Source organism: Anas platyrhynchos, chromosome 18, assembly GCF_047663525.1.
Source record: "Anas platyrhynchos isolate ZD024472 breed Pekin duck chromosome 18, IASCAAS_PekinDuck_T2T, whole genome shotgun sequence".
Classification (NCBI taxonomy): Eukaryota; Metazoa; Chordata; class Aves; order Anseriformes; family Anatidae; genus Anas; species Anas platyrhynchos.
In genome coordinates, this window is record NC_092604.1 from 4,695,470 (window position 1) to 4,718,427 (window position 22,958).

At 49.5% G+C, this 22,958-nt stretch overlaps 1 protein-coding gene and 1 long non-coding RNA gene across 3 annotated transcripts; one reads left to right on the forward strand and one right to left on the reverse strand.

The window, feature by feature from the left end:
• The first annotated feature begins 100 nt into the window (after positions 1–100).
• Positions 101–8,256, forward strand: LOC106019537 (uncharacterized). Of its 2 annotated transcripts, XR_011804054.1 has the most exons (6): positions 101–1,568; positions 2,774–3,330; positions 3,853–3,901; positions 4,054–4,114; positions 4,768–4,824; positions 5,102–7,377. It is a non-coding gene; the product is annotated as an uncharacterized lncRNA (long non-coding RNA). The 2 variants fall into 2 exon arrangements; XR_011804055.1 differs by lacking the exons at positions 4,768–4,824; positions 5,102–7,377 and adding an exon at positions 8,092–8,256.
• A 134-nt stretch (positions 8,257–8,390) lies between these two features.
• On the reverse strand, positions 8,391–22,236 carry LOC101790941 (ectonucleoside triphosphate diphosphohydrolase 2). The gene is made up of 9 exons (XM_005027518.6): positions 20,936–22,236; positions 18,692–18,809; positions 16,896–17,046; positions 15,997–16,156; positions 14,489–14,713; positions 12,974–13,249; positions 12,052–12,147; positions 11,019–11,150; positions 8,391–10,147 (listed from the first exon to the last, which is right to left on the reverse strand). The coding sequence occupies exons 1-9, from the start codon at positions 21,047–21,049 to the stop codon at positions 9,917–9,919; spliced, it is 1,503 nt and encodes a 500-aa protein (XP_005027575.4). The 5' UTR covers positions 21,050–22,236; the 3' UTR covers positions 8,391–9,916.
• Positions 22,237–22,958: the final 722 nt, after the last annotated feature.

A 22,958-nucleotide genomic window follows, 5' to 3' on the forward strand; every position in this document is an offset into this window, starting at 1 on the left:
TAGGCAACGGGCCGCCACGAGCTCCCGCCCTGCTCGCCCAGCGCGCTCTCCGATTGGCTGAATTGAATGATTGATGCCGGGCGTGATTGGCCGGCGGCCGCAGCGATGAGCTCACGCCATCTGATTGGACGCCGACCAAGTGCCCTAGTAACCGTCGCAATGACTCCGCAGCGGGCCCTGGGCGGTGGCTGGCGCAGCCGCCTATTCCCGAAGCCCCCTGCGCACTTTGCGCAGCGTGGGCGGCCGCTCCCCCTCGCTACCGGGGGGGGGGGGGGGGGTGCGGTTGCCGTGGCAACCCCCGCGGGCCGTTCCCGCCACGGACCCCGAGCACCCCCCAACCTCCCCCCCACCCCCTCCCGGCCGGGCCTCCCTCGCCCCCCGCCCTCCGCAGGCCCCGGGGCGCCGCAGCGGCGCTGTGGGGGCAGGGAGGCGGAGTGCGCAGGCGCGGGCTGCGGCGCCTTTCTAGCACTTTCTGGCGCGCAGCCGCCTGAGGCGGCGGGGGCCGGGCGGGCGTTGCCATGGCAACGGCGCCTCACGCCCGGCGGCGGGAAAGGGGCCGGGGGGGGGGGGAGCTCCGTGAGGGGGCGCCATGGCCGCGGGCGGCACCGGTGGGCGTGACAGAGAAATGGGTGCAGAACCGTCTGGGTTTCCCCACGGCAGGGCTGAAATGGCGTCTGAGGAGAGCTGCGCCCGGCGACACCTTCATCCTGAGCTGGCTGTTTGCGGCCCAGCCCTGTCATTAGGCGGCCCCACGTCCCAAGCCGAATAAACGTCTCCCTCACTTACCCTTTCTCTGTCTCATTCTGCGGCGCTGTCGCCTTCCACCGCCCAACTTAGTTAGCACATTCTTGCATAGGCGGTTCATCTGTTGGTCACGGCTTCTACCGAGCATGCTTTGGCTGTTGTTTTCGCAGGGCCTTTTTATGATTATACACGTTCATTAAGGGTGCCAGCACGGCCTACAAGTCCTAGCATCTCTTCTTGTTTCATAATGGAGCTACAACTTGAAAGAGGCTCTTAATTGGGTGCCCCAAGCCTAGCTAGTCGCAAACTGGTGCCTTGATGTGGGGGTGGACTGAGGCGAAAGCAGCAGTTGACCTCGATTCTTTCTACACAAACAGCACCCTGCGTGTCGTTCAGGTGTTCCTACAAGAGCTACATTATGACTTGTATAGATATCATGATCTACGCTTGGATAACAATAACCCAGCTGTTCCTGTGACAGGGTCAGGTGAGGAGATGAGCAGGAGAAGAAGAGTATCATGAAGACTTTTGCAGGAGATAAAATAGCCTCTGGTCGTTGGCTTAATGCAAGGGTGTGTGTGAATGATCCTTCTGGCATGTAAACAGCATGCACCCGCAGAGGTGCTGGAAGGAGCCCCAGCACCAGGAGCAGCCCCAGAAGCACCTGGGCAGCCCCCGGAGACCCTGGAGTACCTGAGGCAAGCTGAGAGCAGCTCCGGCAGCCCCGAGAAGCCCGGTGAGAGCCCTCTAGGTAGCCCCAGAGGTGCCCGGGCAGGACTAGGAAGACACAGATACTGCTCATCCTCCACATTCAAAGCCAGAAGGTAGGAGGTTTATGTAGTTTACTTAAAGATAGCTGAGTAATGCAAAGGTATTAGGGCCCAGATCCATCCCACATAATTACAGGCAGTGAATTGAATTGCTTTCTCTGGGCTGCATTCACACCAGAGCCGGTGGAAGGGGACGGCTCAGCCTGCTCCAGCTCTGCAAAGCCCTCTGACAACACCTCTCTGTGGTCCGTAAGGGTGTTTGTAGTAGCCAAATCCAAGATGTCTGTATCTCATTTAAGAACCAAAGGCAGCAAGGATCAGTCTGGAGCAGATTTGCTCAAGATTTCATATGAGTGTGCAATAACCTGTAAAGACTGCTTTTCCTCCAGGATGTCATGCCATATCTGCAGAGTAACAAAGAGCAAATGCCATCTTCTTTCTGATTAAGAAGATAGAAGGGAGTTTTATCTTGCTTGTGTTTTGCTGCTTGCAGTGTTCTGCTGTCTAGGAAAGTACATTCAGCACAAATTAAATTATTATCAAGGCCTGCTCAGAGCAGCGTTAGCAAGCATCTGTGCTCATGAAGCCCCAGAAAACTCTCCCTAAAAGCAGAGCAGGGGGAGACACTGCAGGGCCAGCAGGAGGTTTGCTGGTACAAGTGCTGCTGTATTTCATGCAGATACAGGGCTTTTTTTTTTTTTTTTTTTTTTTTTTTTTTTTTTTTCTTAATTCCAGCCAGAAAGCAGAGGACTGTGTATCGGTGACAAATGTATTTCTTCGTTTCAAATTATGAGCTTTTGTAGCTTATGCTTCTGCCAGCTTGTGCTTGTGGTTCAGCCCTTGCTGCCTTTAGTGTTTAGGAAGCTGTTCTGTAATATGTAGAGTGAGAAACGGTTGCCACCCCCAACATCCCCAGTGGTAGCAAAAAATTGAAATACTCTGCTCCATTATGATGTCCAATATCTGGCTCCTAAATGGTAGCAGGATCATACCCAGCAGAGTAGTGATAACACCCCGTGGGGTAGCTAAAACTTTGCTCCTGTGATTGAGACTTCAGAGGTTTCCCTGGGAGATTCAGCTACCTAAAGATCTGTGGATCGGGAGGCATTTCAAATTATACATGCAAAATTTATTTTTGCTATTTCTATTCCAGTCAGTCAGTACTTCTGTTAGCTACGTGCAGATCCACGGGAAATGACAATGCCATTTTAAATACTTTTGCATTTTTTAAATTAAAGTAAAATGCCATTATTTCTAAGCTCTCTGTGAGGAGGAGCACAACCAAGCTGCCAGGAGTCTCTATGGAGCTGCAGACCATCTTAGCCCTGTGACTTCGAGTGCTGTGGCAGCCCAGCAGCCTAATTTGTGTTACCAGAAGGTGAGCTGGCAAGTAGCGAGGCACATTGCTGCCAGAACCTTGTCTCACATAAAGCATTCCTTCAAAGGCAAACCATCTGCACAAAACTGACAATTCAGCAAGGTCTGGGAGAAAAAAAAATTGCAAATTGTATGGCCCTGCATGAACAAAATGATAAAGCATGTTTGTAAATGTCGGCTGTTTAGTGGACAGTCTGCAGAGAGGAGCTGCTGTGGATTCCCAGGGCAGGGGAGCAGGGGCAGTTGAAAAGCAATCGGATAGCACAGACGGGAACAGCTAGAGCAAGCTGGGGAGAAACATGTCTCCTACATCGTTTCTTGTATTGAAAACATCTGCTTTAAATGGTATTTGATTTCTTTGGAAGCTCTCCTCAAACCTTGCTGCAAGTGACAAGAAAGGAGGCCTTACCTCATTTAGATGCTTCTGAATTTCCCATCTGTAAGTTTGCTGTATGAATTAATGGCTGTAACAGGGAAACTAGAAAACATTAGGGACCACTATTACCAGGCCAACGTCCCTGGGTTTAATCCAGAAGAAGACATGTTAGTGAAATTAAAGCTGGAAGTTGTGTTTCTATTTAATTATATATTAGTTATTTTCTAACTTTGATTGTTCTTACGAACTTTTTTCTGCTGCTTTCAGCATGGAAACATTTTGCTGTGAATACAATTGGTTTGAGTAGAGTAGAGAGATACCTTTGTTAACCTTTGAGTATTGCCTCCCCGTTCTACTGAACCACTGTTGTGTGTGTGTTATGGGGTGCTTAGAGATGATCCCTCCACTCAGCCACCCGGCAGGCAATGGCTGTAATTCTTGTTTTGACACTTAACCAGCAAGACAGCAGTCTGTGTCTCTGAAAAAGTGTTCTTGTCTAAACTGAGCCTAGTATCTGGGGTGGGGATGGGGGTGGGGCTGGCAGGAGCCCAAACCCAAATCACAGAACTAATTCTGTCCATGTAGGTAAAAATCTGGAGCTCTGAGTTCAAGAGAGGGGCACTGCAGAATAAATGTGAGTGGAAGACCTCTTCCCGAACTGCAAAGCTTTCAGTGGTGGTCCAGGTTTACAGTAAAACTGAAGTATGGCATGGGTATGGGTGCACATTTGTCATTCTGGTCTTTCTGATTGTTATTTCTGAGGATAAACAGTACTTTGCTTTCTAGAAATTATTGCTATCGAGAGATTCTACCTCAGATGGATCTTCCAAGGAAGCAGCTATTAAAGGTGAGGGGCTACTTCCAGAGACTGGTAAGTGAGAGGTGCAGCTGCAGAATTCCTGGCTGAGAGGACCAGGAACAGTTGGCTGGGATCAAGCCACAAGTCCATTCAGGCAATCTTGTCTTTAGTGATCAGCAGCCAAAGAAGAACAGGGCAGACATATTCAGATTTCGGGGTGGTTCCAGCAATTCTTTAGCCATAAGCAAGCATCTTTTTGTTTTATAGCCCCAATGGATTGTTTTCTTATGAATTTATCTAATCACCTTTTGAAGCCAAATAAACTTTTGGCATAAGCAACCTCCCATCATGATGAGCCCCATGGTTTAACCACAAGCTGTGTGGAAGAAGAGCTCCTTCCATTTTGCTCCGTGATTTCTATGGAGCTTCTCAGTTCAGAATAATGCTGTGGACTTATCACTTCAAAGCTTGCACTCGAGAGCCTTAAACATTGTCAGTGATTACCATAAAATCGAGTGTAATGCTAAAACATCTTTTACTTGACAGAAATATCAGTATTTACTGGCAGTTTGTATCTCCCACATGTTTAAAACCAGTGAACTTTGAACATTGCTCCCATGTTTTCCTCATTCAGTTCCACAGTTTCACTGCTGTACATTGTCCAGAGATAAGTGCTGTAAGTCTCACCTTCTTTCACTCAGGAGAGCTGTTCCTCCAGAGAATTTCCACTGAGAAGTGGTGACTAATTCGATCATGAGGTAGGCATATGGTAACACCCCCTGCTGTGAACAAAAATAAACTTTCCTTCACACAGAAGTTGATTTTATCATTCCTCTTTCTCTCTCCAATCTCCTCTACTTCATTCCCACTGCAGTCCTCTTTCCAGTAGGGATTATTCATTCTCCTTCTCATTTCCAAAGGACCCTTCATCCATACTCCGTGCTAGTGCCCATCTCCCTGCACAGAAACCTTTTCCCACTGATGCCACAGTTTCTTAACTCACTGATTAGAACTGCTTTCGCCTCCCACATATAGAGAACCTCCATACTGCAACGAGTCTTTCATCTGTGTCCACATCAGGAGTCTCCTCGGCATGTTTCCAGACAAGTGTGCTTGCTAATTTATTTGATTTGTGGTGGGACCAGCTACTGGCTGCATTGGAGGTTCCCGAGGCTTAAGGCGCTGTCCTGCCAGCCTCCCTCTTGTGACTAATCCCCGTCATTACAACCGAGGGGAACAAGACCTTACGCTACTAGTGTTTATCTGACTAAGATCATCCTATTGCAAGAAGACTCTTTAATACTTCATATAGAGGGCGTAGTGGAAGCCAAGTCAAAGACTTCTCATCTGCCTAGTCTCCAGTGCGTACTGGTACACACTGGAGAAATTGGCTATGCTACACTTAAAAAACCTCAGAACACTTTAATTCAAGCATCCACTAGCCTGGGTTTGATGGTATTGTAAAAAGACTTTTATTTTAAGATAGCTGTGGCAAAAAATGGTGTTTTGCTTATCCCAATTTTAATTTGGGCTTGTTCTGCTAATAGCATTTTCATTTACTTTGGTGTGTTCTGAATTAGCTCTTGAAGTAGGAGTGATAGTCCATGAGGTAGGATATAAACATCATATGGCTTTCCACTTCTCTGGAAGATAGTCAGCTACATGATCATTGGCATGGTATAAGAAAAAAATGTACAAGGCACTGACCCATCTCCAAATTCAGCCATCATGAAAGTCATTCTGCTGGATTCACTCCACCAGTGGTCTTGGTTTTCAAACAATTTCACTTCTGTCTATTAGAAAAGCCCCTGAAAAAAAAAAAAAACAAAACACAAAACAAAACCAAAAAACTGACATGAGTGCAAGCACTGCAGTATTTGGTGCTGTACATTGTTTCTAGACCTTCCCCTAACCACTGATCTGGAAATCTTCACAGGCAGGACAGTATCTGAAAGAGAAGAAGAGTTACGATCGCCGCTTTAATAATGGGAAGCTGGAGCTCAGCCAGTAGGACAAGTTTTGCAAAGCTCATGCAGCCTGCCGTTCTCCCTGACCTCCTCATGACTTGGCAAGATCACCTATGGGTAGAGAGTCCGCCTCCGTGAAATCCTGATGTGTTGGTTCATCCATAGGCACCCTTCAAAATACACATATCTCAAAAAGCAGAACTTAGCTACAGCCTTGGATACAGTCAGGTACCAAGAGAGAGGTTAGGACTCAGTTTAGGTTTCTCTCCTACAACCCCAGGGAACGTGGGGGCATCAAAACAGGAAGAAGAGAGCAACTCTGGTCCTGTGGTGGTAGACTTGGTACTGCACAACTGCACTGCAGGCAATAAACCATTGTTCATCTCAATCTGTGGGGTAATCCATTGGTACCAAGTGGAAGGAATCTACTGGCTGGGAATGCACGATGCTTTGGAAATAATTCCAACTGGAAGAAAGACAAGGAGCTAATATACTCCTATAAACATGCTGAAGTGAAATTTAGGCTAATAGTCATCAGGAGGTCAGCTAACTTACTGTGTTTCTGGAGCTAAAGTAGACAAACCTCTTTCTGGTGTCTAATACGTTTGATTTCTTGCTTATTGATACTTGCTGACAGCAGCAGAACTGCAATTGCGTGTGAGCAGACATCACCTGCCAGAAGAGCTCTCCCATCGCTCAGCCCAGAGTGCGAAGGGAGGGAGCTATGCATAAACATACAGAATTTATGAACAGTTAGAAAATCCTCATTATTAATCATTTCCGCAGTTAAATATCTCGCTGTAACTAAAGGCTGCAAATGTCTTTGTTTCAAAGTAAGTGAGTTTATCTGGAATCTCCTTTTAAGTAGATTTCTGCTGTCCAGGTAATCTGGGGATTAGTTCTGCAAATTTACGTAGTGCTGAGATGGTGGAGCTGCTTCTGTAGGAAGCTGGGGGAAAGGAGTAGGTTACTTTTGTTAGCTTCCACTGTCCCTGTAGGTTCCCAATTTTGATTTTTTTATAAATTTATTCTTTTTATGACTAAAAACCCGCATTAGTGCTTTTAACATACCAGTCTAGCTCAGTGTCTAACAAATACATCTGTAAATTTTTTTTCTTTTTTTTTTTTTTTGCTGGGTAGTAAGATAATGTTATGCGCTTGCAATATTGCCCATCTGAAGCCCAGTTCACCTGGTAACCCTGGCTGCTGGGGGCTGCCTGTTGGAATGGGCATAACCATTACACGAGACCAAATTTGCCTGCCCACAACTGGTACCACAACGCGCAAGCAGTAGGCCTGCAGCAGGACACAGCAGTGGCTGTGTTTGGAAGAGGAGTGGTGGCAAAGGAGGGAGCGGAGCTGCCACGTGTGGTGTGGAGACCACTGAGGGAAAGAACTTCAGCCATCAAAATGTTCTTTCTGTGCCTTTGTTAAGAACAGCAGCTTTTAGCTCAAGCGTTTCAGAATCTGCTCTAAATCGAGCAGTTGTGGTTGTCTTCATATTGCAAAGTCTTATTTCGATGTCAGCTGGTGGCTGAGGTGACATGGATTTAATGTGGAAAGTGTGGTCCTCTGTGTGGGTCGTCACTCAGTGCAGGTACACGGCATCTGTGAGGCAGGAGCGAAATGTCAGGAGGACACGCTGAGCTTTTTGCCTAATTACTCACTTGTTATCTGCATGGAAGTCCCAAAGCGCCTGAACAAGAGCTTGGGGAAGTTCCCTGCAGAGTTCTTTCTCTTGGAACCTGTCATCTAGCATTCAAAATCAAGAATGAGCATAATGACTGAGCAGGCCAGAACACCTGCATTGCTGGTGTTCCTGGCATCTCACCTCCTTATTTCCATTTCTGACAGTGCTACCACGGGATTCTTTCTGGGCAGCTTGCAAATCTCAGCCTGGAATCCCACGGTTGTCCTATGTGCTGACAGGTCACAGAGCTGGAGAGCAGTTTTAAAATTGCATTTCCAGAAACAGGAGGAACGAAGTCACAGGAATTTCCCCCCTGTCACTGTCTACCTCATAACCTCTTTTTTTTTTTTTTTTTTCTTCCTATGCAGGCCTTTCTGAATCCCTCCTGCCTTATTCAGGCGGTTTGAGCAAAGAACACATCAAAGATGTTGACACATCTCTCATCAACTAAATACCAGAAGCCAGGTTATCTAAAGTCATTTTCTGCCTGCCTGCCACTGGGGAGAAAGTGCCTTCAGGGGTTCTCGTTGTGTACCCCGAAAGTACACAGCACAACAGCTCTTGAGTAAACAGTGGCAAAACCAGCATCCCCCATCCTCCTCGCTGAAACACTTTGTATTCACAATAAAAAACCCGCTTTGATCTCTTGCCAAGAATAACACAGACAGTGTATTAAAACATCTTTAATAACATGATATAATTAAAAATATCTAACGTGTAACTCAAAGAAATGAATATGAAGCTTGTTTCGATCTGTTTCCACACCCCTCCAAACTTGACTGACAGGTTACAACCCTTCATTAGTTGACCTGAAAATTTATGAATACACCAATATTAAGAATCAGGGGGGTGATATATATGAGTTAGGAGCACAAAGGATTAATAACCGGGTTCGAAAGGACTTGGGTGCCGTGGTAGCTTTAAATATCCTGCAAGGCACATCATTGCATCTGTGAACATTTAAATTTCTGTTTAAAGTGGTCTGAAATGAGTTGGAGGCACTTGTGCCTCAGGCTTTTAACAGCTTGTGTGTTTAAGTCTCTGAAGCAATATGAAAGGTGAACTCTAAATGCTGTAGTCAAAGGACATTTGTCTAAATCCATCCCCTCTTTCACGATAACATGGGGAATTTGTATAGTGCCTTGTGTTAGGAGAGCAGAGCAGAGCAGAGGAGCTGGAATGACTGCCAAGTCCCAGAGGAATCCTAAGTATTGGATTTTAAAGTAATTTTGGTCACAGTCTAACATGAAAGTCATTGGACTGACGGTTGGGAAAGCTTCTGTTCCTGGCTCTGCTCTCATCTAAAGGACAGTATTACACATCACACTCTAGAGGCAGTGAGACAAGCAGTTCAGTGCAAATGAATGAACTGGGGAACCTCAGGCCAGCATGCACCCGATTTTAACACGTGAGATTAGATGTGTTAATTTAAATCCTGTTTAAAGTGTTTAAATTGACAATTTTAACCCTGAGTTGCCATGACTCAGCTGAGAGACAGGAACTCAGCTGCATGTCTGTGCTCTTTGTTTCTCCTTTGATGTTGTGTATGTTTTGTGTGGACCAAGACCAAAACCCATTGCTTTTGAAGGATTCTCAGTCAGCTGGAGCATTCACTGGAAGGGATGCATGTGTACTGTCACTGATGTGGAAGGACAGGTCAGTAGTAGCAGGAAGAAAATACAAACCTTCTTCTCTGGAACATGAAAGCAAGTTGGCTGCTGTATTCTGATTGTATTTTAAGTCTGTTCCAGTCTTCATTAGTGGAGACATTGCAGGTATCTTCTCTCTTGTGGCCAGAGAAGAGGACAGCGCACCTTTTCCAGTTATCACCTCTTCTAATTAGGTAGGATTGTTCAATATTAACCTTGCAACAATGCTCAGGGCCTGCCTCCTCAAGGGAATGTTTTCATTAGGTAGACACTAGTAATCTCACTCGCAGCCCAAACAAGATCTGCACAAGCTGGTCTCATTTCGAAAACATACAGCTTGACATCCACTGGGAATCTCAGACTTCCTGCAGAGCAGGATCTGTTTTCTCAATGTACAGTAGTGCAAATGGTAGCAGGCTAAAGTAAGGCACTGAGGCTCTTGAGTCCTGAAGGAAAATCGCTTGCATCCTCCAGTGAATTACACCTATGTGATTTCTGTATGTACCCTGTTCCCTGCCCTCTGGCAAGAGTCCTGGAATAAGAGTCAGTTGTCATCAAAAACACTGCTGTTCCTGTTACTGAAGCTGTTTTCCTTGACCATCACTCGGTATGAGATGCGCATGAAAGAGCCAGTGAGTAGCACAACGAAGAGGATAAGGAGCAAAGACCAGACACCCGGTTCGATCCCCTTGAGGACTCCTGGGCTGTCCTGGGGGATGGTGTTGGTGAGACTCAGCAGGTACCCGAGAGTCCAGCCAGATGATGGATCACCAATCTATTGAAGTAAAAAGGAGGAGAGATCAGAAGAGAAGCAGACACTGTGGAGCCCAGCTGTGTTTCTGTACACAGGCCCAAAGCCTTAAATGCTTTATTTGAGACTGACCCAAGGATTAGGCTGGAAGTGAGCGGCTCTTCCTCTCCTAGGGAACACTGACAGGCCTTAACTGCCCTGCCCAGCCTCACCTGGGGCTTCCTCCCACCCCCTGCCCACTGGCCTTGGAGCCCTATTTAAGCTCTGGCCTGGGCAGCCAGCTCTCCCCTGAGCGATGCTGTGGGTGCAGCAGTGTGCTGTTCTTTCTCCTGCTTGCTGACTGGATTTCCCAGGTAGGCCTCTGCTGTAAGCAGCTTTGCTTGTGGTCCTATTGCCTGGGTGGATTTTAGGCTGGTGGGGTCAGTAGCTTGTCTTTGGCTTTCCAGTCTGAGCTTGCTGGATGGATCCCAGCCCTAACTCATTACCTTGCCTTTGTCTGACTCCTTCCATGTGGCTGACTGAGCTGCTATCACTGGTGCTGCCCTGCTCAGGTACTAGGAGATATGCCTTTGTCAGTGAGCGTTTGGCTCAGGAAATATTATCAGCAGTTTGTCCTAAGCATTAAGTGGCAATGGAGCTTCTTCTGCTTATTAGACGTGGATTCTTAAAGATGATACTGCTTCAGATAAGGTTTTGGCCTTTCTGGTTTTCAGTAGGGGCAAGAGGAATCCCTAGCTCTCTGACATTCTTTCCTGCTTCTAAAAACTGAATTTATTTTGAAAACTATGTTGCTGGAGAAACCTTGTTGGTTAGGGCTTGTAGGACTGGGAACAGACTGGCTTTACTGAAAGCATCCCTCCCTTGTCATTGGACACACCACACCTTGGTAACTGACCTCTCGGAAGGCAGTCTGAACAGACTTATCGAAGTCCAGCGTGTATCCCTTTGTACCGAGATGAAAGATGAAGGCGGTTACAAAGCAGTAATCAGCAGCTACATCCAGGCTTGTCTGGGACTCCTGGACTAGCTGATGTCATTTCCAGAAAAATAATGGAGGAAAAAAAAGTAAATATTCAGTAGCTGAATTTCAGGCTTGCTTAACCCCCCCCCCCCCCGCTCTGGGACTGACTGCAGGACTGGAGGAGAGGGGTGGTGTCCTGTGCAGACTGAAGCCATGCATCCTGCACCCACTGGGCTGTGGTCTGGGGATCGGTGCTACCTCTTGGTGCCTTTGTTCCCACCTTGTTAAAAGATCTGGCAGTTCAAAGAGCATCAGAACTGGCAGTCAGGTCTCAGGTCAACTGCTTGGCATGATTTTCTGCTCTCTAATTAGGCTGAGCTAATGCTGCAGCCTTTCAGCAGAAGCACTAACAAGGCCTTTTCCTTCTATCCAGAAGAGAGAACTGCTAATGGGGCTTGCAAACCCTGTAGGAACTGGCCAGTTTAGATGTTGCCGTGGAAGGGATGCTTGGTTGGTGTATGCTCAAATGAGGGTGGTGTCATAAGACACCAGCTGAGGAAGAGAACTTCCAGACACCCCATGGCTTGGGCTGCGTGAGCCCAGGTGAAATGGGATATTCCCCGGAGCCTAAGCAGATGTGTCCCTTGCACTGAATGAGTGGAGGATAACAGGAGGACCAAGGTGATGCGCAGGAGTAAGTAGATGGGCTTCCTGTTTACTCCTTAATATGCAGTAGAAGGCATTTGTGACTTCTCATGGAATTAAGTACAGGTGTTGCCAAGAGTAGCAGCTGAGATTTGAGAGGAAGAAAAATAAGTGGAGCCTGTTTCCTCAAAGTGTAAAAAAATAAAGATTTTCTCTGAGGAAGCCAATGACTTACGGCTCTGTTAGTCTGACCCATGTGGGCTTTTATAACAGTGTCCCTTGCTTCCTACTATCCCTGTATGCCAAATTATTCCACAGTTACCTCTTCGACAGACATCCCACAAATCTTGTTGACCGCCTGACCCAAGTCAGGAGAGGGTACAGATTTTCTCAGGAAGTCCATGGCCTCAGAAATCACCTACAATAGCAACAAAAATAATCATCAGGTTGGACTGTGCATCCTTGCCTGCATTGCCTGTAGGAAGTGGCAGTAGGCATGGGGCACCTTGCCCAGGTGCCCTCCCTATGCACCTGTGTTTGGTTACAGTGCCTCTGAGGAAAACAAGAAAGATCTGTTGTTGTCTGGAGAAGGAAACAGGGCTGAGTTTAGCTTGCACACAGCAGCCTCCTGGCCCTCTGGCTACGTAGGCTAGTCCTTGTGCTCCTTGGCACTCTGTCTACGGGAGATGCAGCAGCAGGGAACTGGGGAGACTTCTCTAATTCCTCCCTCTGGATGCCTTCTCTGAAATGCACTCAGTATGTCTTAGGACCTTGCAGTGGTTCTGGCTTAACATCCTAATGATTTGGACACTAGATCCAAGATCTCAGGTATAAGCACACTTGTGGTGGAACATGCCTGGATGTTACCTCAAAGTGGGAGAGGAACTTTAGTTTCACCACGGTCTTGATGTGAGAAGACCCCAGCATGCAGCCCCCACCTGCCCTAACCCTGCGGGATCACATGAGCTCCTTTACGGCTCTATGGAGCCTCCCACGGATGTCTCACAAGCAGACATTGCTGAGACATGGGATGGAAAAGCCTCAGAATTTGTGGTGGGAAGCCTGTGGTCCATTTTTGAACACCTTTGCCCCAGCGGGGGGAAGAAGGCAGGAGTGCATGTGTGGCCCTGGCCCTCTTGGCTAGCCATTGTGGCTGTTCCCACTGTACTTATTAATGACCAAACTGGTCCCATTTCACGGGTTCCCAGTTCTAATTGCTTTCCCCGGTGTCAATGAGAACCCACCAGAAACCTGGTCTGCAAGGGCTTGACAGCACTGCTGAGGGAATGTGTGAGGAAGCTGCAGGAGGAGGAGGAGGAGTTGAGCAGGCTGTGCACAAGGGTCACGCAGGCAGACGGGTTGCTGGAGCCGGTGATGTTGAAGACCTCATCAGGACCAGGGATGTCCGATGCGTCGTCACTGGCAGCACAAGGCCCTGCATGCACTGACTGCCACCGCACTTCCTGGGAGTAGGTGAGGGGCCAGCAGGGATTAGACACAGTTTTAGCGCTTTTCTGATCCTAGAGAGAGAATAAAACAAGGGTAGTGGCAGCAAGAGAGGAGGTTGGCATCCCAAGGCTTTATAGAGGAAGACAATACAACAAAGTAAGGAACAGTTGTGTTTTTTTTTTTCGAGCACCACAGTGTTGTAATGAGCAGGCAGGCTGCAAACGGTTTGCCAAACCTTATCTCAGTTAATTCTACTGCAAGACCCAGATGCTGCAGGGTCCCAGCTCCTGCTGAGTTCAGGGCAAGCTGCAATGACTGGGTCTGCTGTGGGAGGCTGAGGAGCTGCAGCCTTTGGGTGTCTTGGCCCTACCTGCTCTGAGGCCAGAAATACAATTTCAATGAATAAGGTATTCTTTCTGGATAAAAGAAAGGCTGTTCTGGTCTGCCTTCCAAACACGTTCAATTCCTCTTTTGTCCATGCTCACGAGTCTGGTTGCTGAAACCCTGGGTAATCCTGCTTGCATTAGGCAGTCAGCCAGGCCTGGGCAATGCTCTGGTTTATGATGTTTCGGCCCTCATGCTCCCCATTAGTGAGGGTGACCTGGATGGCATGTAAGTTCCAGCTAGCTGCTTGCCCATGTGGGCAAGCGGGGACCATGCCAGGCTGTGAAAACCCCTTGAGAATCAGTGTTTTTTGTCCCTAGGAGTTCCCCAGTACATCTGTGGTAAATGAGGCCCTCTGTGGGGCATCCAGGTCTCATATCAGGGTCTGCACCCCAGAGGGAGGTGTGGCTGGGCACTGAGTAGCTTGTTTATGAAAAATTCAGTTTTGCTGGGGACAAGAATGATTCCTGAATTTGCATCAGATTGTGCCACCAGTCCCTGCAAGTGGGGAAAACAGTTGGGCAGAATCAAAACACCTGCATGTTTTCAAAATGAAATATTGCTCTTTTAGAAAGGGCTTCAGAGTTAGTCAGCAGGACGGCAATATCCCGAACAGAAGGTCCCTGGTGGTTCCCAGTGCTCCCCTTCTAGGATGGGGATCCAAGGGAAGTCTTTGCCTCTCTCCACCCTAAATGTGACCTTAGCACCTCTGGAGAGCAGCTTTGTGCTTGTGTGCATTAAACAGGGAGACAGGGAGTCTGCAAGTAGGAAATCCTGAACTGTGTGTCTGCTTGGATGATGGTGTACACACTCTGCAAAAGACTGACTGACGTTTTGCCCCTTAGCAGCTACACCCTGTGAAACCAGTGCAAAGGGTTGATATTATATCCAGGAGCCTCACAGCAGCCCTTCTGGCAGGTACTCACTTGTATGAGCATAGAGAGCAGCCTCCTGCGGAGCTGGTCCGTGCCATGGCAGGGGCAGTGCTGGATGTACACGTTGTGTGTCCGCCCGTACAGCTGCAGCCTCACTCCCTCCTTTGGCGCCTGGTTCCCTTCTTCCCCAGAGGTGAGCTGTGTTGAGGTTCCTCCCATCGACAGGACTCCTGCCATCCCCTTTCCGGAAGGGACCAAGTGTCCTTGCCAGTCATACTGACCCCAAAAGAACCAGAGAGGTTGGTTATTAGGACTTCTACATCTGCGTCATGGTCAGATACAAGCACTAGTGCACAGAGAAAGCAGCTTTCTGGTGCCATACAGCTGCCCACCTCCACCCCCAGGACATAAGGATGCTGAACTGCAGGATTTGGAGGGAACAGAGGTGCTGTTGTAGAACCACAGCTATCTGCACAGAGCTTTCCACAGTCAACGACAGCAAACCGGCTCACAGCCTTGGATGGCTGCTCAAGGCAGTGGTCTCAGAAGGTAGGAGCAGGGGAGAGGATGGTGGGGAATGAGAGGGAGGTTTCCAGGTGGGTAGTTAAGGGCTTCAGGTGCTGCCTTGATGCTGAAGTGCTCCTCCTGTCAGGAGAACCCTGTGGTTTCATCTCCTGCAGTCTTGCAGAACTGATTTTGGCAATGCTGAAGTTAGCAGTGTGGGCAGGAAAGCTCACACTGCAGGCAGTGCTCTGTCCCTGGCCTGGGGAGGCTGTGTTGCTGCCAGCAGGGCTAGAAATTCCCAAGCTAGTGCATGTTTGCTGCTGGTTTTCAGAACTCTGTTTCACTTCCCTGCTATGGAGTTACTCAGCTGCTGTTTGGCCTGCCTTTGTTTTGCACTTTGAGTCTTTCTTGGGAGCCATTGGATTGAGAAACCATGGAGGAAGTACAGAAAATTAAGTGCACTTTGTTGTTCAGTGTGTGCCTTCTGAATACAGACCAGGCACCTATGCTAGGGACACCCAGCTGTACTCATGCTGCCATCTCAATGAGAGGGACATTTACGGGCTTTTCCCTAGCTTCTCCGTCCACAGGCTGGTCCCTGGGACAGCTGGACCCTGGTGACAATCGCACAGTACCCTGCAGACATAGCGGCAATGCCTGTTCAACACTGGCTCTGGGCTAGGACTGAAGGTCCCTGAGCAGGGCAGTGGAATTCTTGTGTACACCCAGGAGCAGGCTGTGTAAGGTTGTTTTTGTGAACATCCTGGATGCGTTGTCCAAAAGCCTCACATCAGGGCAAGAACGTGAGCACATCCAGGCAAAGCTGTGTTAGAGGTTTGGTTCCTCAGCCTGATTTTAATCATCTCACATCATCTTCCCCCCAGCCAGCTAGTGTTAGATATAACCTGCCTTCTCTAAAAGGCAGTGCAAGCAGTGCTCAAGCATTGTTTACAGTGCAGGGATTTTTAATGGTCCCTCCACTTGTCTCTGTTGCTGTTTGTTAATGGGAATTGTTCGGCTCAGTTCTGTACTTCCCAGGCAGGATCATCCCTTACCTTGAAGAAGTTCTCCAGGACATAGTTAACAGCAATCCAATTGAATACTTCTTTGTTTAGACTGGACAGGATTTGTGCCCCCTGAAAGTCAAAGGGCGTTGACTTCAGGGCCACAGTCAGGGCTGCGAGGAGATCGTCAGAGAAGGTGGGATGGCTGAGGCTAGACAGAAAAGAAAAAGAAGGCACAATTGCTGTTACAGGGCCTTGCCAGGAGCAGCCCACAGAGTGCACAGCTGCAGGACATCTGCTGTGCTCCCTATTTTGGGTGGCAGCACTGTGAGGCACAACGATAATCCTCATCCTGCTGCTGCTTCCCTCTCCCCTCGCACAGCACTGGTGGCAACAACAGCCTGCGCAACGAAAATGCAGAGGGAAGGTTTGAGCAGCTGTGCCACCAGTCAAGAATCTGGGAGCTTAGTACCCACTGACACTGAGGGATCCTGTGGCCTTGCCATCAGACTCCAGACTTTACTTTTCCCCAATGTCCATAAGGAGCCAGAGGTCCCAGTGAGGTGACTGAGAACAGGTCCAGTATGTAGGGTGGACCTTCCCACCACTGCTCCCAACCTGCTGCCAAGAAGCACCACTGCACACTCACGTGGATTGCCATTAAAGCTAAAAACACTTCAGCTTCCAGACTGACAGATGCTTCCCCCAGCCCTGATTGTGAAGGGACCAGTGGCAGTAGCAAGACTGTCGTCTTCATGGCTGCTTTGGGGCACAGGGTATGGACACAGCCATGCCGTGCTCCCCTCCAGTACATGGGGAGCTGAAGAAGGTTTACCTGACCAGCAGATTAGGGATGAAACACTGCAGAGCAGACAGGGTGAGACTCATTTACAGACTGATCCACATGACGTGTGCTGATCTCTGGGTGTGGGTTTGCAACATGCACTCACTTCAGCTGCCTCGTGCTGGTGGTTGCTCCCAGGTAGAGGGGAGTTTGGCTGTGCTGCTCTGGTGGGATCCTTTTCTGGGCCCAGTTCAAACATGTATCCAAGCTCTTCCCTACTTTCTGAGGTGAATCTGAGTAGCTGGAGATTCCTGGACCTGGGGATCAGGGGAAAGAATGGAATTTTCTATGGCAAGATGTGGGAGAAGTTGTGGGAGGTGTTACTAGAGGGCGTGCTGTCCTTCAGGACATGCACAAAGCCAGGATCTGTCACAGGTGGAACAAAGGAGCTCCCACTTCTTCCATTTCTCTCTTCTGGGAGTAAAATGGTCAATATGTAAATACCAAATTACATTCATCTAACCCCAGCTGTGCTGCTAAGATACCCTGTAAATGACCATGCGCCAGCCACATGACTGCTGCAACAGCTGAGGCTGTCTCAGCTCAGAGGAAAAAATATAAGTGCTATAAAAGATAAGCAAAGGGCACACTGCCACGCAGGCAGCATCGAAAGTGATGTCATCTCCTTCCTCCAGCCACTTCCTTCTGTGTTGGCGGAGGTGGCTTGTGAACCAGCTATCTACCACCAGGGCACCTCTGCTCTAGAGGAAGCTGGTGCTGTGCAGACAGAAGCTGTGTGCAAGCCTTGACTCATCTTTCCGAGCGAGATTCAATGTGGTCTGAAATGTTGGTTTTGAACAACCATCCAGAAAAAGCCTGGCTTCCCCAGCCTCTGGCCCTCTCGCCTTGCTGGCTGCGTGACTCCCTCCCCAGGGGCTTTGCTCTCCTGGGCCCCGTATGGAGCTGAGCTGCAGCCTGCTTGTGGCCACTCACACAGTGACCGCACTGCCACACAGACCAAGGGCTGCCTCTCACATGTGAAAAGAGACCCGCAGACAGGGAATTCTTGCTGCTGCTGACACCCTGCTGCAGCAGCTTCAAGTAAGTGTTCAAGCATGGAGCTACAGTTAGTTTTTTAACCCAGCCTGAGACCGTGGCAGCAGTCAAGACAAACACAAGGTTTCAGGGAGCTCTTAGTGCACCATCTGTGTGTGGTTTGTTTCGCTAGCAGCCTGCAAGAGCATCCCTTCCCTGCTTGTTGCGAGGCTGCCCTGCTACTGAGAGTTCAGGGCTTCCCAGCATTCTGCTGTAATCATGCCTCAACATCAAAGCAAGATTTAGAGATAGGGAAGAAAAACCCCAAGCGCATTAAAGCACAAAACTCTTTTAGCTGGCACCCGTGGGGCTTAGGCGACCCAAACTATTGAGGAATACCCCAGTATTCTCCAAAATGTGACACCTAAAGCCACGCTGAACTCATACGTTTGGTATCAAAGGGGTTGGAGCTGTCATGCCTCCTGTGAGGCTACACCACTCACTGCCCAGAGTACAGCTGGGAGGAGGAAAAAGTTACCAGGAGCCTCCCTGCAGCCAGACTTGTCTCCATTGCTGTTCACCATCTCCCCTGGATGAGGACCTCAGCAACCCTGGCTTGTCCACTGACCCACGTGGATGTTGGAACCACCCCTCGGTGTGCTCCCCCAGCTGTAGCAAGCCACCGAAGCTGTCATCTGCTACTGAAGTGCTCTGACACTCAGCTGTGTATAGATAAATCTGCCCACGCTGAGGAAGACCCATGCTGAAAATAAGCAGCCTGCGCTTCACTGTTGCCAACATTTCAGGTTTCAGCTAGATGATACAGGAGCTGAGGAAATCGCAGCAGTGGACCACACACAGATCTCTCCATTTTGTTCCATCCTGTGCTAATCCCAGAGCCCAGAATTCATGGATCGGGCACCTTACCTGGCACGACACAGGAACTGCACTCTGTGATAACCCCAGTCTTGTTTGCCTTGGTAGTGGTCCAGTGGTAGATGAACAGGATGGTGCGGGATGGGCCAGCATCCAGGACAACGCCATACTGGAAAACCCCGAAAGCATTCTAAATAAACACTGAATGCACAATTCTTTGTTATTGTAGGGCCGCTCATTGTTTTGTAGGTACTCTGGGTGACCCATGGGCCTACACAGCAGTATTTGATTTAGCTTTTTATATTCAAAGAAAGAGTGAAGGCAGGAGATGACGAGCATTTAGAGTGAAGCATCTGCATTTCTGAATATATACACGAGGAGCAGCAGAAGTGGAGAAACACCCAGAAATACATAATTTCTGTAGTGGCATGCTCTGTGGATGTTCCTGAAACCAAGCAGAGGGCTTCCATGGCAAGCCGAGCCATCTGGAGCTTGGGAAAAACAGGTCCTAGTGCAGTGGGAGACGGAACTATACAGTTTCGCAGCTGAATCTGGGACTCAGATTGCTGCTGGGTTAATATGTTAGAGAAAGAAGCCTTTCATGCAGAACTTGGAGGGCTGTGGCTTTCTGCTGCTTCTAAGGAACCCGAGACTCACTTCCCTACTGGAGATAGTGCAGCATGGGTTGGGTTTGCCCTGATGTGTGCCAGATCTGTTCGAGCCGCAGCGTACTTGGACTAACCATCTCATGCACTGTCCCATGCAGCCGTCCCATGCAGACTGAGATGATGTCTTGGCAGGAACAGCAGCAGCCTGTGTGAGATTTCTCAACACCTTGTGCACTGTCATTTCTCCTACTGCCTAGTAGTGAGGCTGAGGGTTTTCTTAGTCTCCTTGCAGCCCAGGGTCTGGTCTGTTTGCCACTAATTGAACTTGGCAGTGCTGCACCTGGTACATGAGGGTTAGGAAAGGAGAGACCACAGGGGTACCCTGCAGTGCAGCTCTCAAAATGCCCTTAAAATAGCACTCGTGCTAGCCTTGGGTATCGCTTCCCCATTCCAGTCTGGGACATCTACACAGGAAAGCAGTGTAGATCTGGGAGTTATGCGGTAGTGTGTGGTCTAAGCTGCATCTTCTACAGAAATACTCATAGCTGTCACTGAGTGGGAGGAGAAAGCTCTGGAGAGGCCTCTAGAGAGGCTGGTGCTTGCAGTGTCGGAAGGGTTTTAGCAGAAGATGGAGTCTGGCTCAGCCCTGCCTGCTGCCAGCTGCCTGCACCCTTCCTGGGAGCTCCCGGGCTCGGTGCTGGGGCTGGAGCTGGTGCGGCTGGAGCCTGAGCAGAATGCGGAAAGGGGACGCAGCTCCCTGCCCGAGCCTGCTGGCATCCTCCCACACGAGTGACAGCTCGTATTTCTGGCAGGGACATGTCAGCTGCCGCAGGAGAGGAGGAAACAAATGGTCTTGGTGGAGAAGCCGGGATTTTTCCTCCCTCACAAAATGAGAGAGCGCTGCTGGGAGCGCAAGGCAGGGGAGAGGATTGCTGCTTTAGTGCCACAGCTCAGCATCAGGGAAGGAAAGAGGTGCTGGCAAAGCATGGAGTAACAGGGTTTTTTTAATCCAGTTTTGTTTGAGAAGCCTGGGGGAGGATAGTGTCTCTAAACTTGTAGGTTAGCCTAGTTCTGAATAAACCACAGTGTGTGACTAAGCACACCTCAGCAGCTTTGTGTCAAGAAGCACAGGCAGATCTGACAGCTGTGTGTGGCAGGCTGGATCTTCAGCTGAGATCAAGAGGGGAAAGGAGAAGTAGGAGAGAAAACCCTACCAACTTCAAAGAGGGACCCAGCTCTTTCCCTCCCCTGAAACCACGGCCCCTTGCTGCTGTGGGGTGGCTCCTGCTGGGGGCTGCCTCTGCCCAGCCCACACGGGGCATTTCTGCTGGCTGATGGACAATGCTCAGCCTGTGCCTCCCCTCAACATCTGGGCACCTGGACCCAAAGGCTCAGCTTGGTTTTGGTTTGAAAAGCTACACTATGCCGAAGGATGCTCTTGGATCCTCACAGCCTTGTTGTGATCCATGCTCTGTTGTTTCAGGCTACGAAGTCAGTAGCTCAATGAATCTAAAAAGCAACAAAACGCCAGTTTGTAGTTGAAGTGCCTGGCTGGCACCATGGAGAGGCACAAGGAAACAGGCAGGCTCTCCTTAAGCAATAGCCCCATAGCCACGGATAGCGTCCTTTGCTTATTGCCCCTCTTGACCCCAGCTTTGCCACCCCTGCCGGAGCCGTTCGCCCTTACCTTGATCTTGAGCGGGGTGACGGGCACGTCTTTGGTGGAGACGCAGAGCAGCACGATGCCCGTCAGTCCCGCTACGATCACCAGCCAGGGGGGAAGGAGCTCACGCCAAGACATGAAGCACTTTTTGTCAGAAAGTCAAAGAGGAAGCAGAGGAGCAGCGAACGCAAGCTCACATCTGACAGCAGCTGCTTTCTACGAGCTTTAAAAAGAGGAGAAAGGCGGGGCCAGGGCCAGGCTCTGGCTTCAGCCCAGCCCCAAGCCACAGGGACCATGAGGAGCGCGTGGGCCAGGCTGCGACGGGCCGGGCAGAGCACCCGTCTGCCAGCCATGCACACAGTCAGTGCAACCACAGCTTCGTGCGATTCCGGTGCTCGCTTGGCAGAGGCATCGCCAGAACCTCGAAACCGCCCCGGGCAACGGTGTTGAGGGTAAACAGAAATGCGGGGTGAACTCTCCTGTTTAATAAGCAGGAAGCAGGCAAACTCATCGCGCTGGTATTCTGCGCCTGGCAGTGCTAGCAGGAGCTGCCAAAATTAGAAATGGGGAAACTCCTCGTGGCTGGGTTTCCTTTTCATCCGAGGGCCGTGCTTGGCACTGGTGTGGACCTGAGGCGCTCCCTGCAAGGATGCCTTCATCTGCGATGGGGCAGAGCACTGGCGTGCTGCCTCCAGACTGCTCGTGGTGCCTCGTCTGCACTCAGGTGGCAGCTGAGATGGGAAAACATCTGCATTTTTGGGTTCCACACACAGGAGGCTCTGGCTGGCTTGCTCCTTGCTTTGGGTGGGAGGCAGCCGGGGCTGCTCAGGCCGTTTGGCCCCCAGGCCTGTATCAGCACCAGTGCCTGCATGCCCCTTCCCTCACAAAGACACATCCCTGAAAACAGAGTTTCTGAGGAAGAATCTCTTAGCCTCAGGAGAGGTGTTTCTTTCAGGCTGTTCTGCTCTGCTTCCCAGTGACTGGGTCTAGTAATAAACCTGCAACTGCTTTAAAATAAATGTTTTGGCTTGTACAAACTGACCTGTTTCTTGGCAAGGCAATCTTGACCCCATGGCCACCAGAAGACTTCACCAGCCAGGCCTGTACCTGCAGAATGACTAGAAGAATGACACCATCAGGGTGTATTTGGAGACACATCTCTTGGTCTGAAAGTTGTTTTAAGCCTTTATCTTCCTGCAGAGTTCAGACTCCAGTTGAGACTTTGCTGGTGCATAACTGGAAGGCATAAGCAGCTGTTTTGTCTACACAAATGCCCCACTTTGCAACAGGGACATGGATTAAATCACCAGAGTGCTGACGTTCCCATGCTTTCATGTCTGCCCAGAAGGACAGGCAAGCTTTCACACGGCTCGCTGGGAAAGATTCCTACCGCAGTTCAGCTTTGTGCAGCATAGCAAGCAAAATAGGTGCCCCAGGCATCCTCCTGTCTCAAAGAAATGCTGCGCACACACGTGGGGTGTGTGCAGCAGCTGCTTGCACCAGGGTGGCTGTCTGAGGGCTTATGGACACTGGCTGGTCACGGTAGTTTAGACTGACTTCATGGTACTGATAAAAGCACCCTTGAGACACAGGACTCTTAGTCCTGCCCTTGCTACTAGCCTTTTGGGGGCTCTAAATCACATGGGTTTTGCTTTGATTGTTCTGCTGACTGCTGGGCAATTGCCAAAGGGCTTTCTGCGAGGACTTGGACTTGAACTCTTGCAAACTCTAGATATGTAAATATCCCGACGCAGCCAAGAGAGAAAGTAATGCAACCTGCTTCTGTGCCCCATGGCTGGATAATGGTATTGAGGTATGAGGTGTCTGTGTACGAGCTCACACAAACTTTGGCTTCCAGCCAGGAAGGGGAGAGCACAGCCCTGGTGCAGGGCTGCAGAGCTGTAGCAACTATCCCGAAACTTCACGCTGGTGGCGGCCAAACGACAGACGGGGAAAGGCATTTACCCTGCTGAGTGCCGTTTTTGGTGGCGTTTCCCGATTTCACCACTTCCAGCGGGGCAGAAAAGCTGCTTTGGGCCGCAGGCGG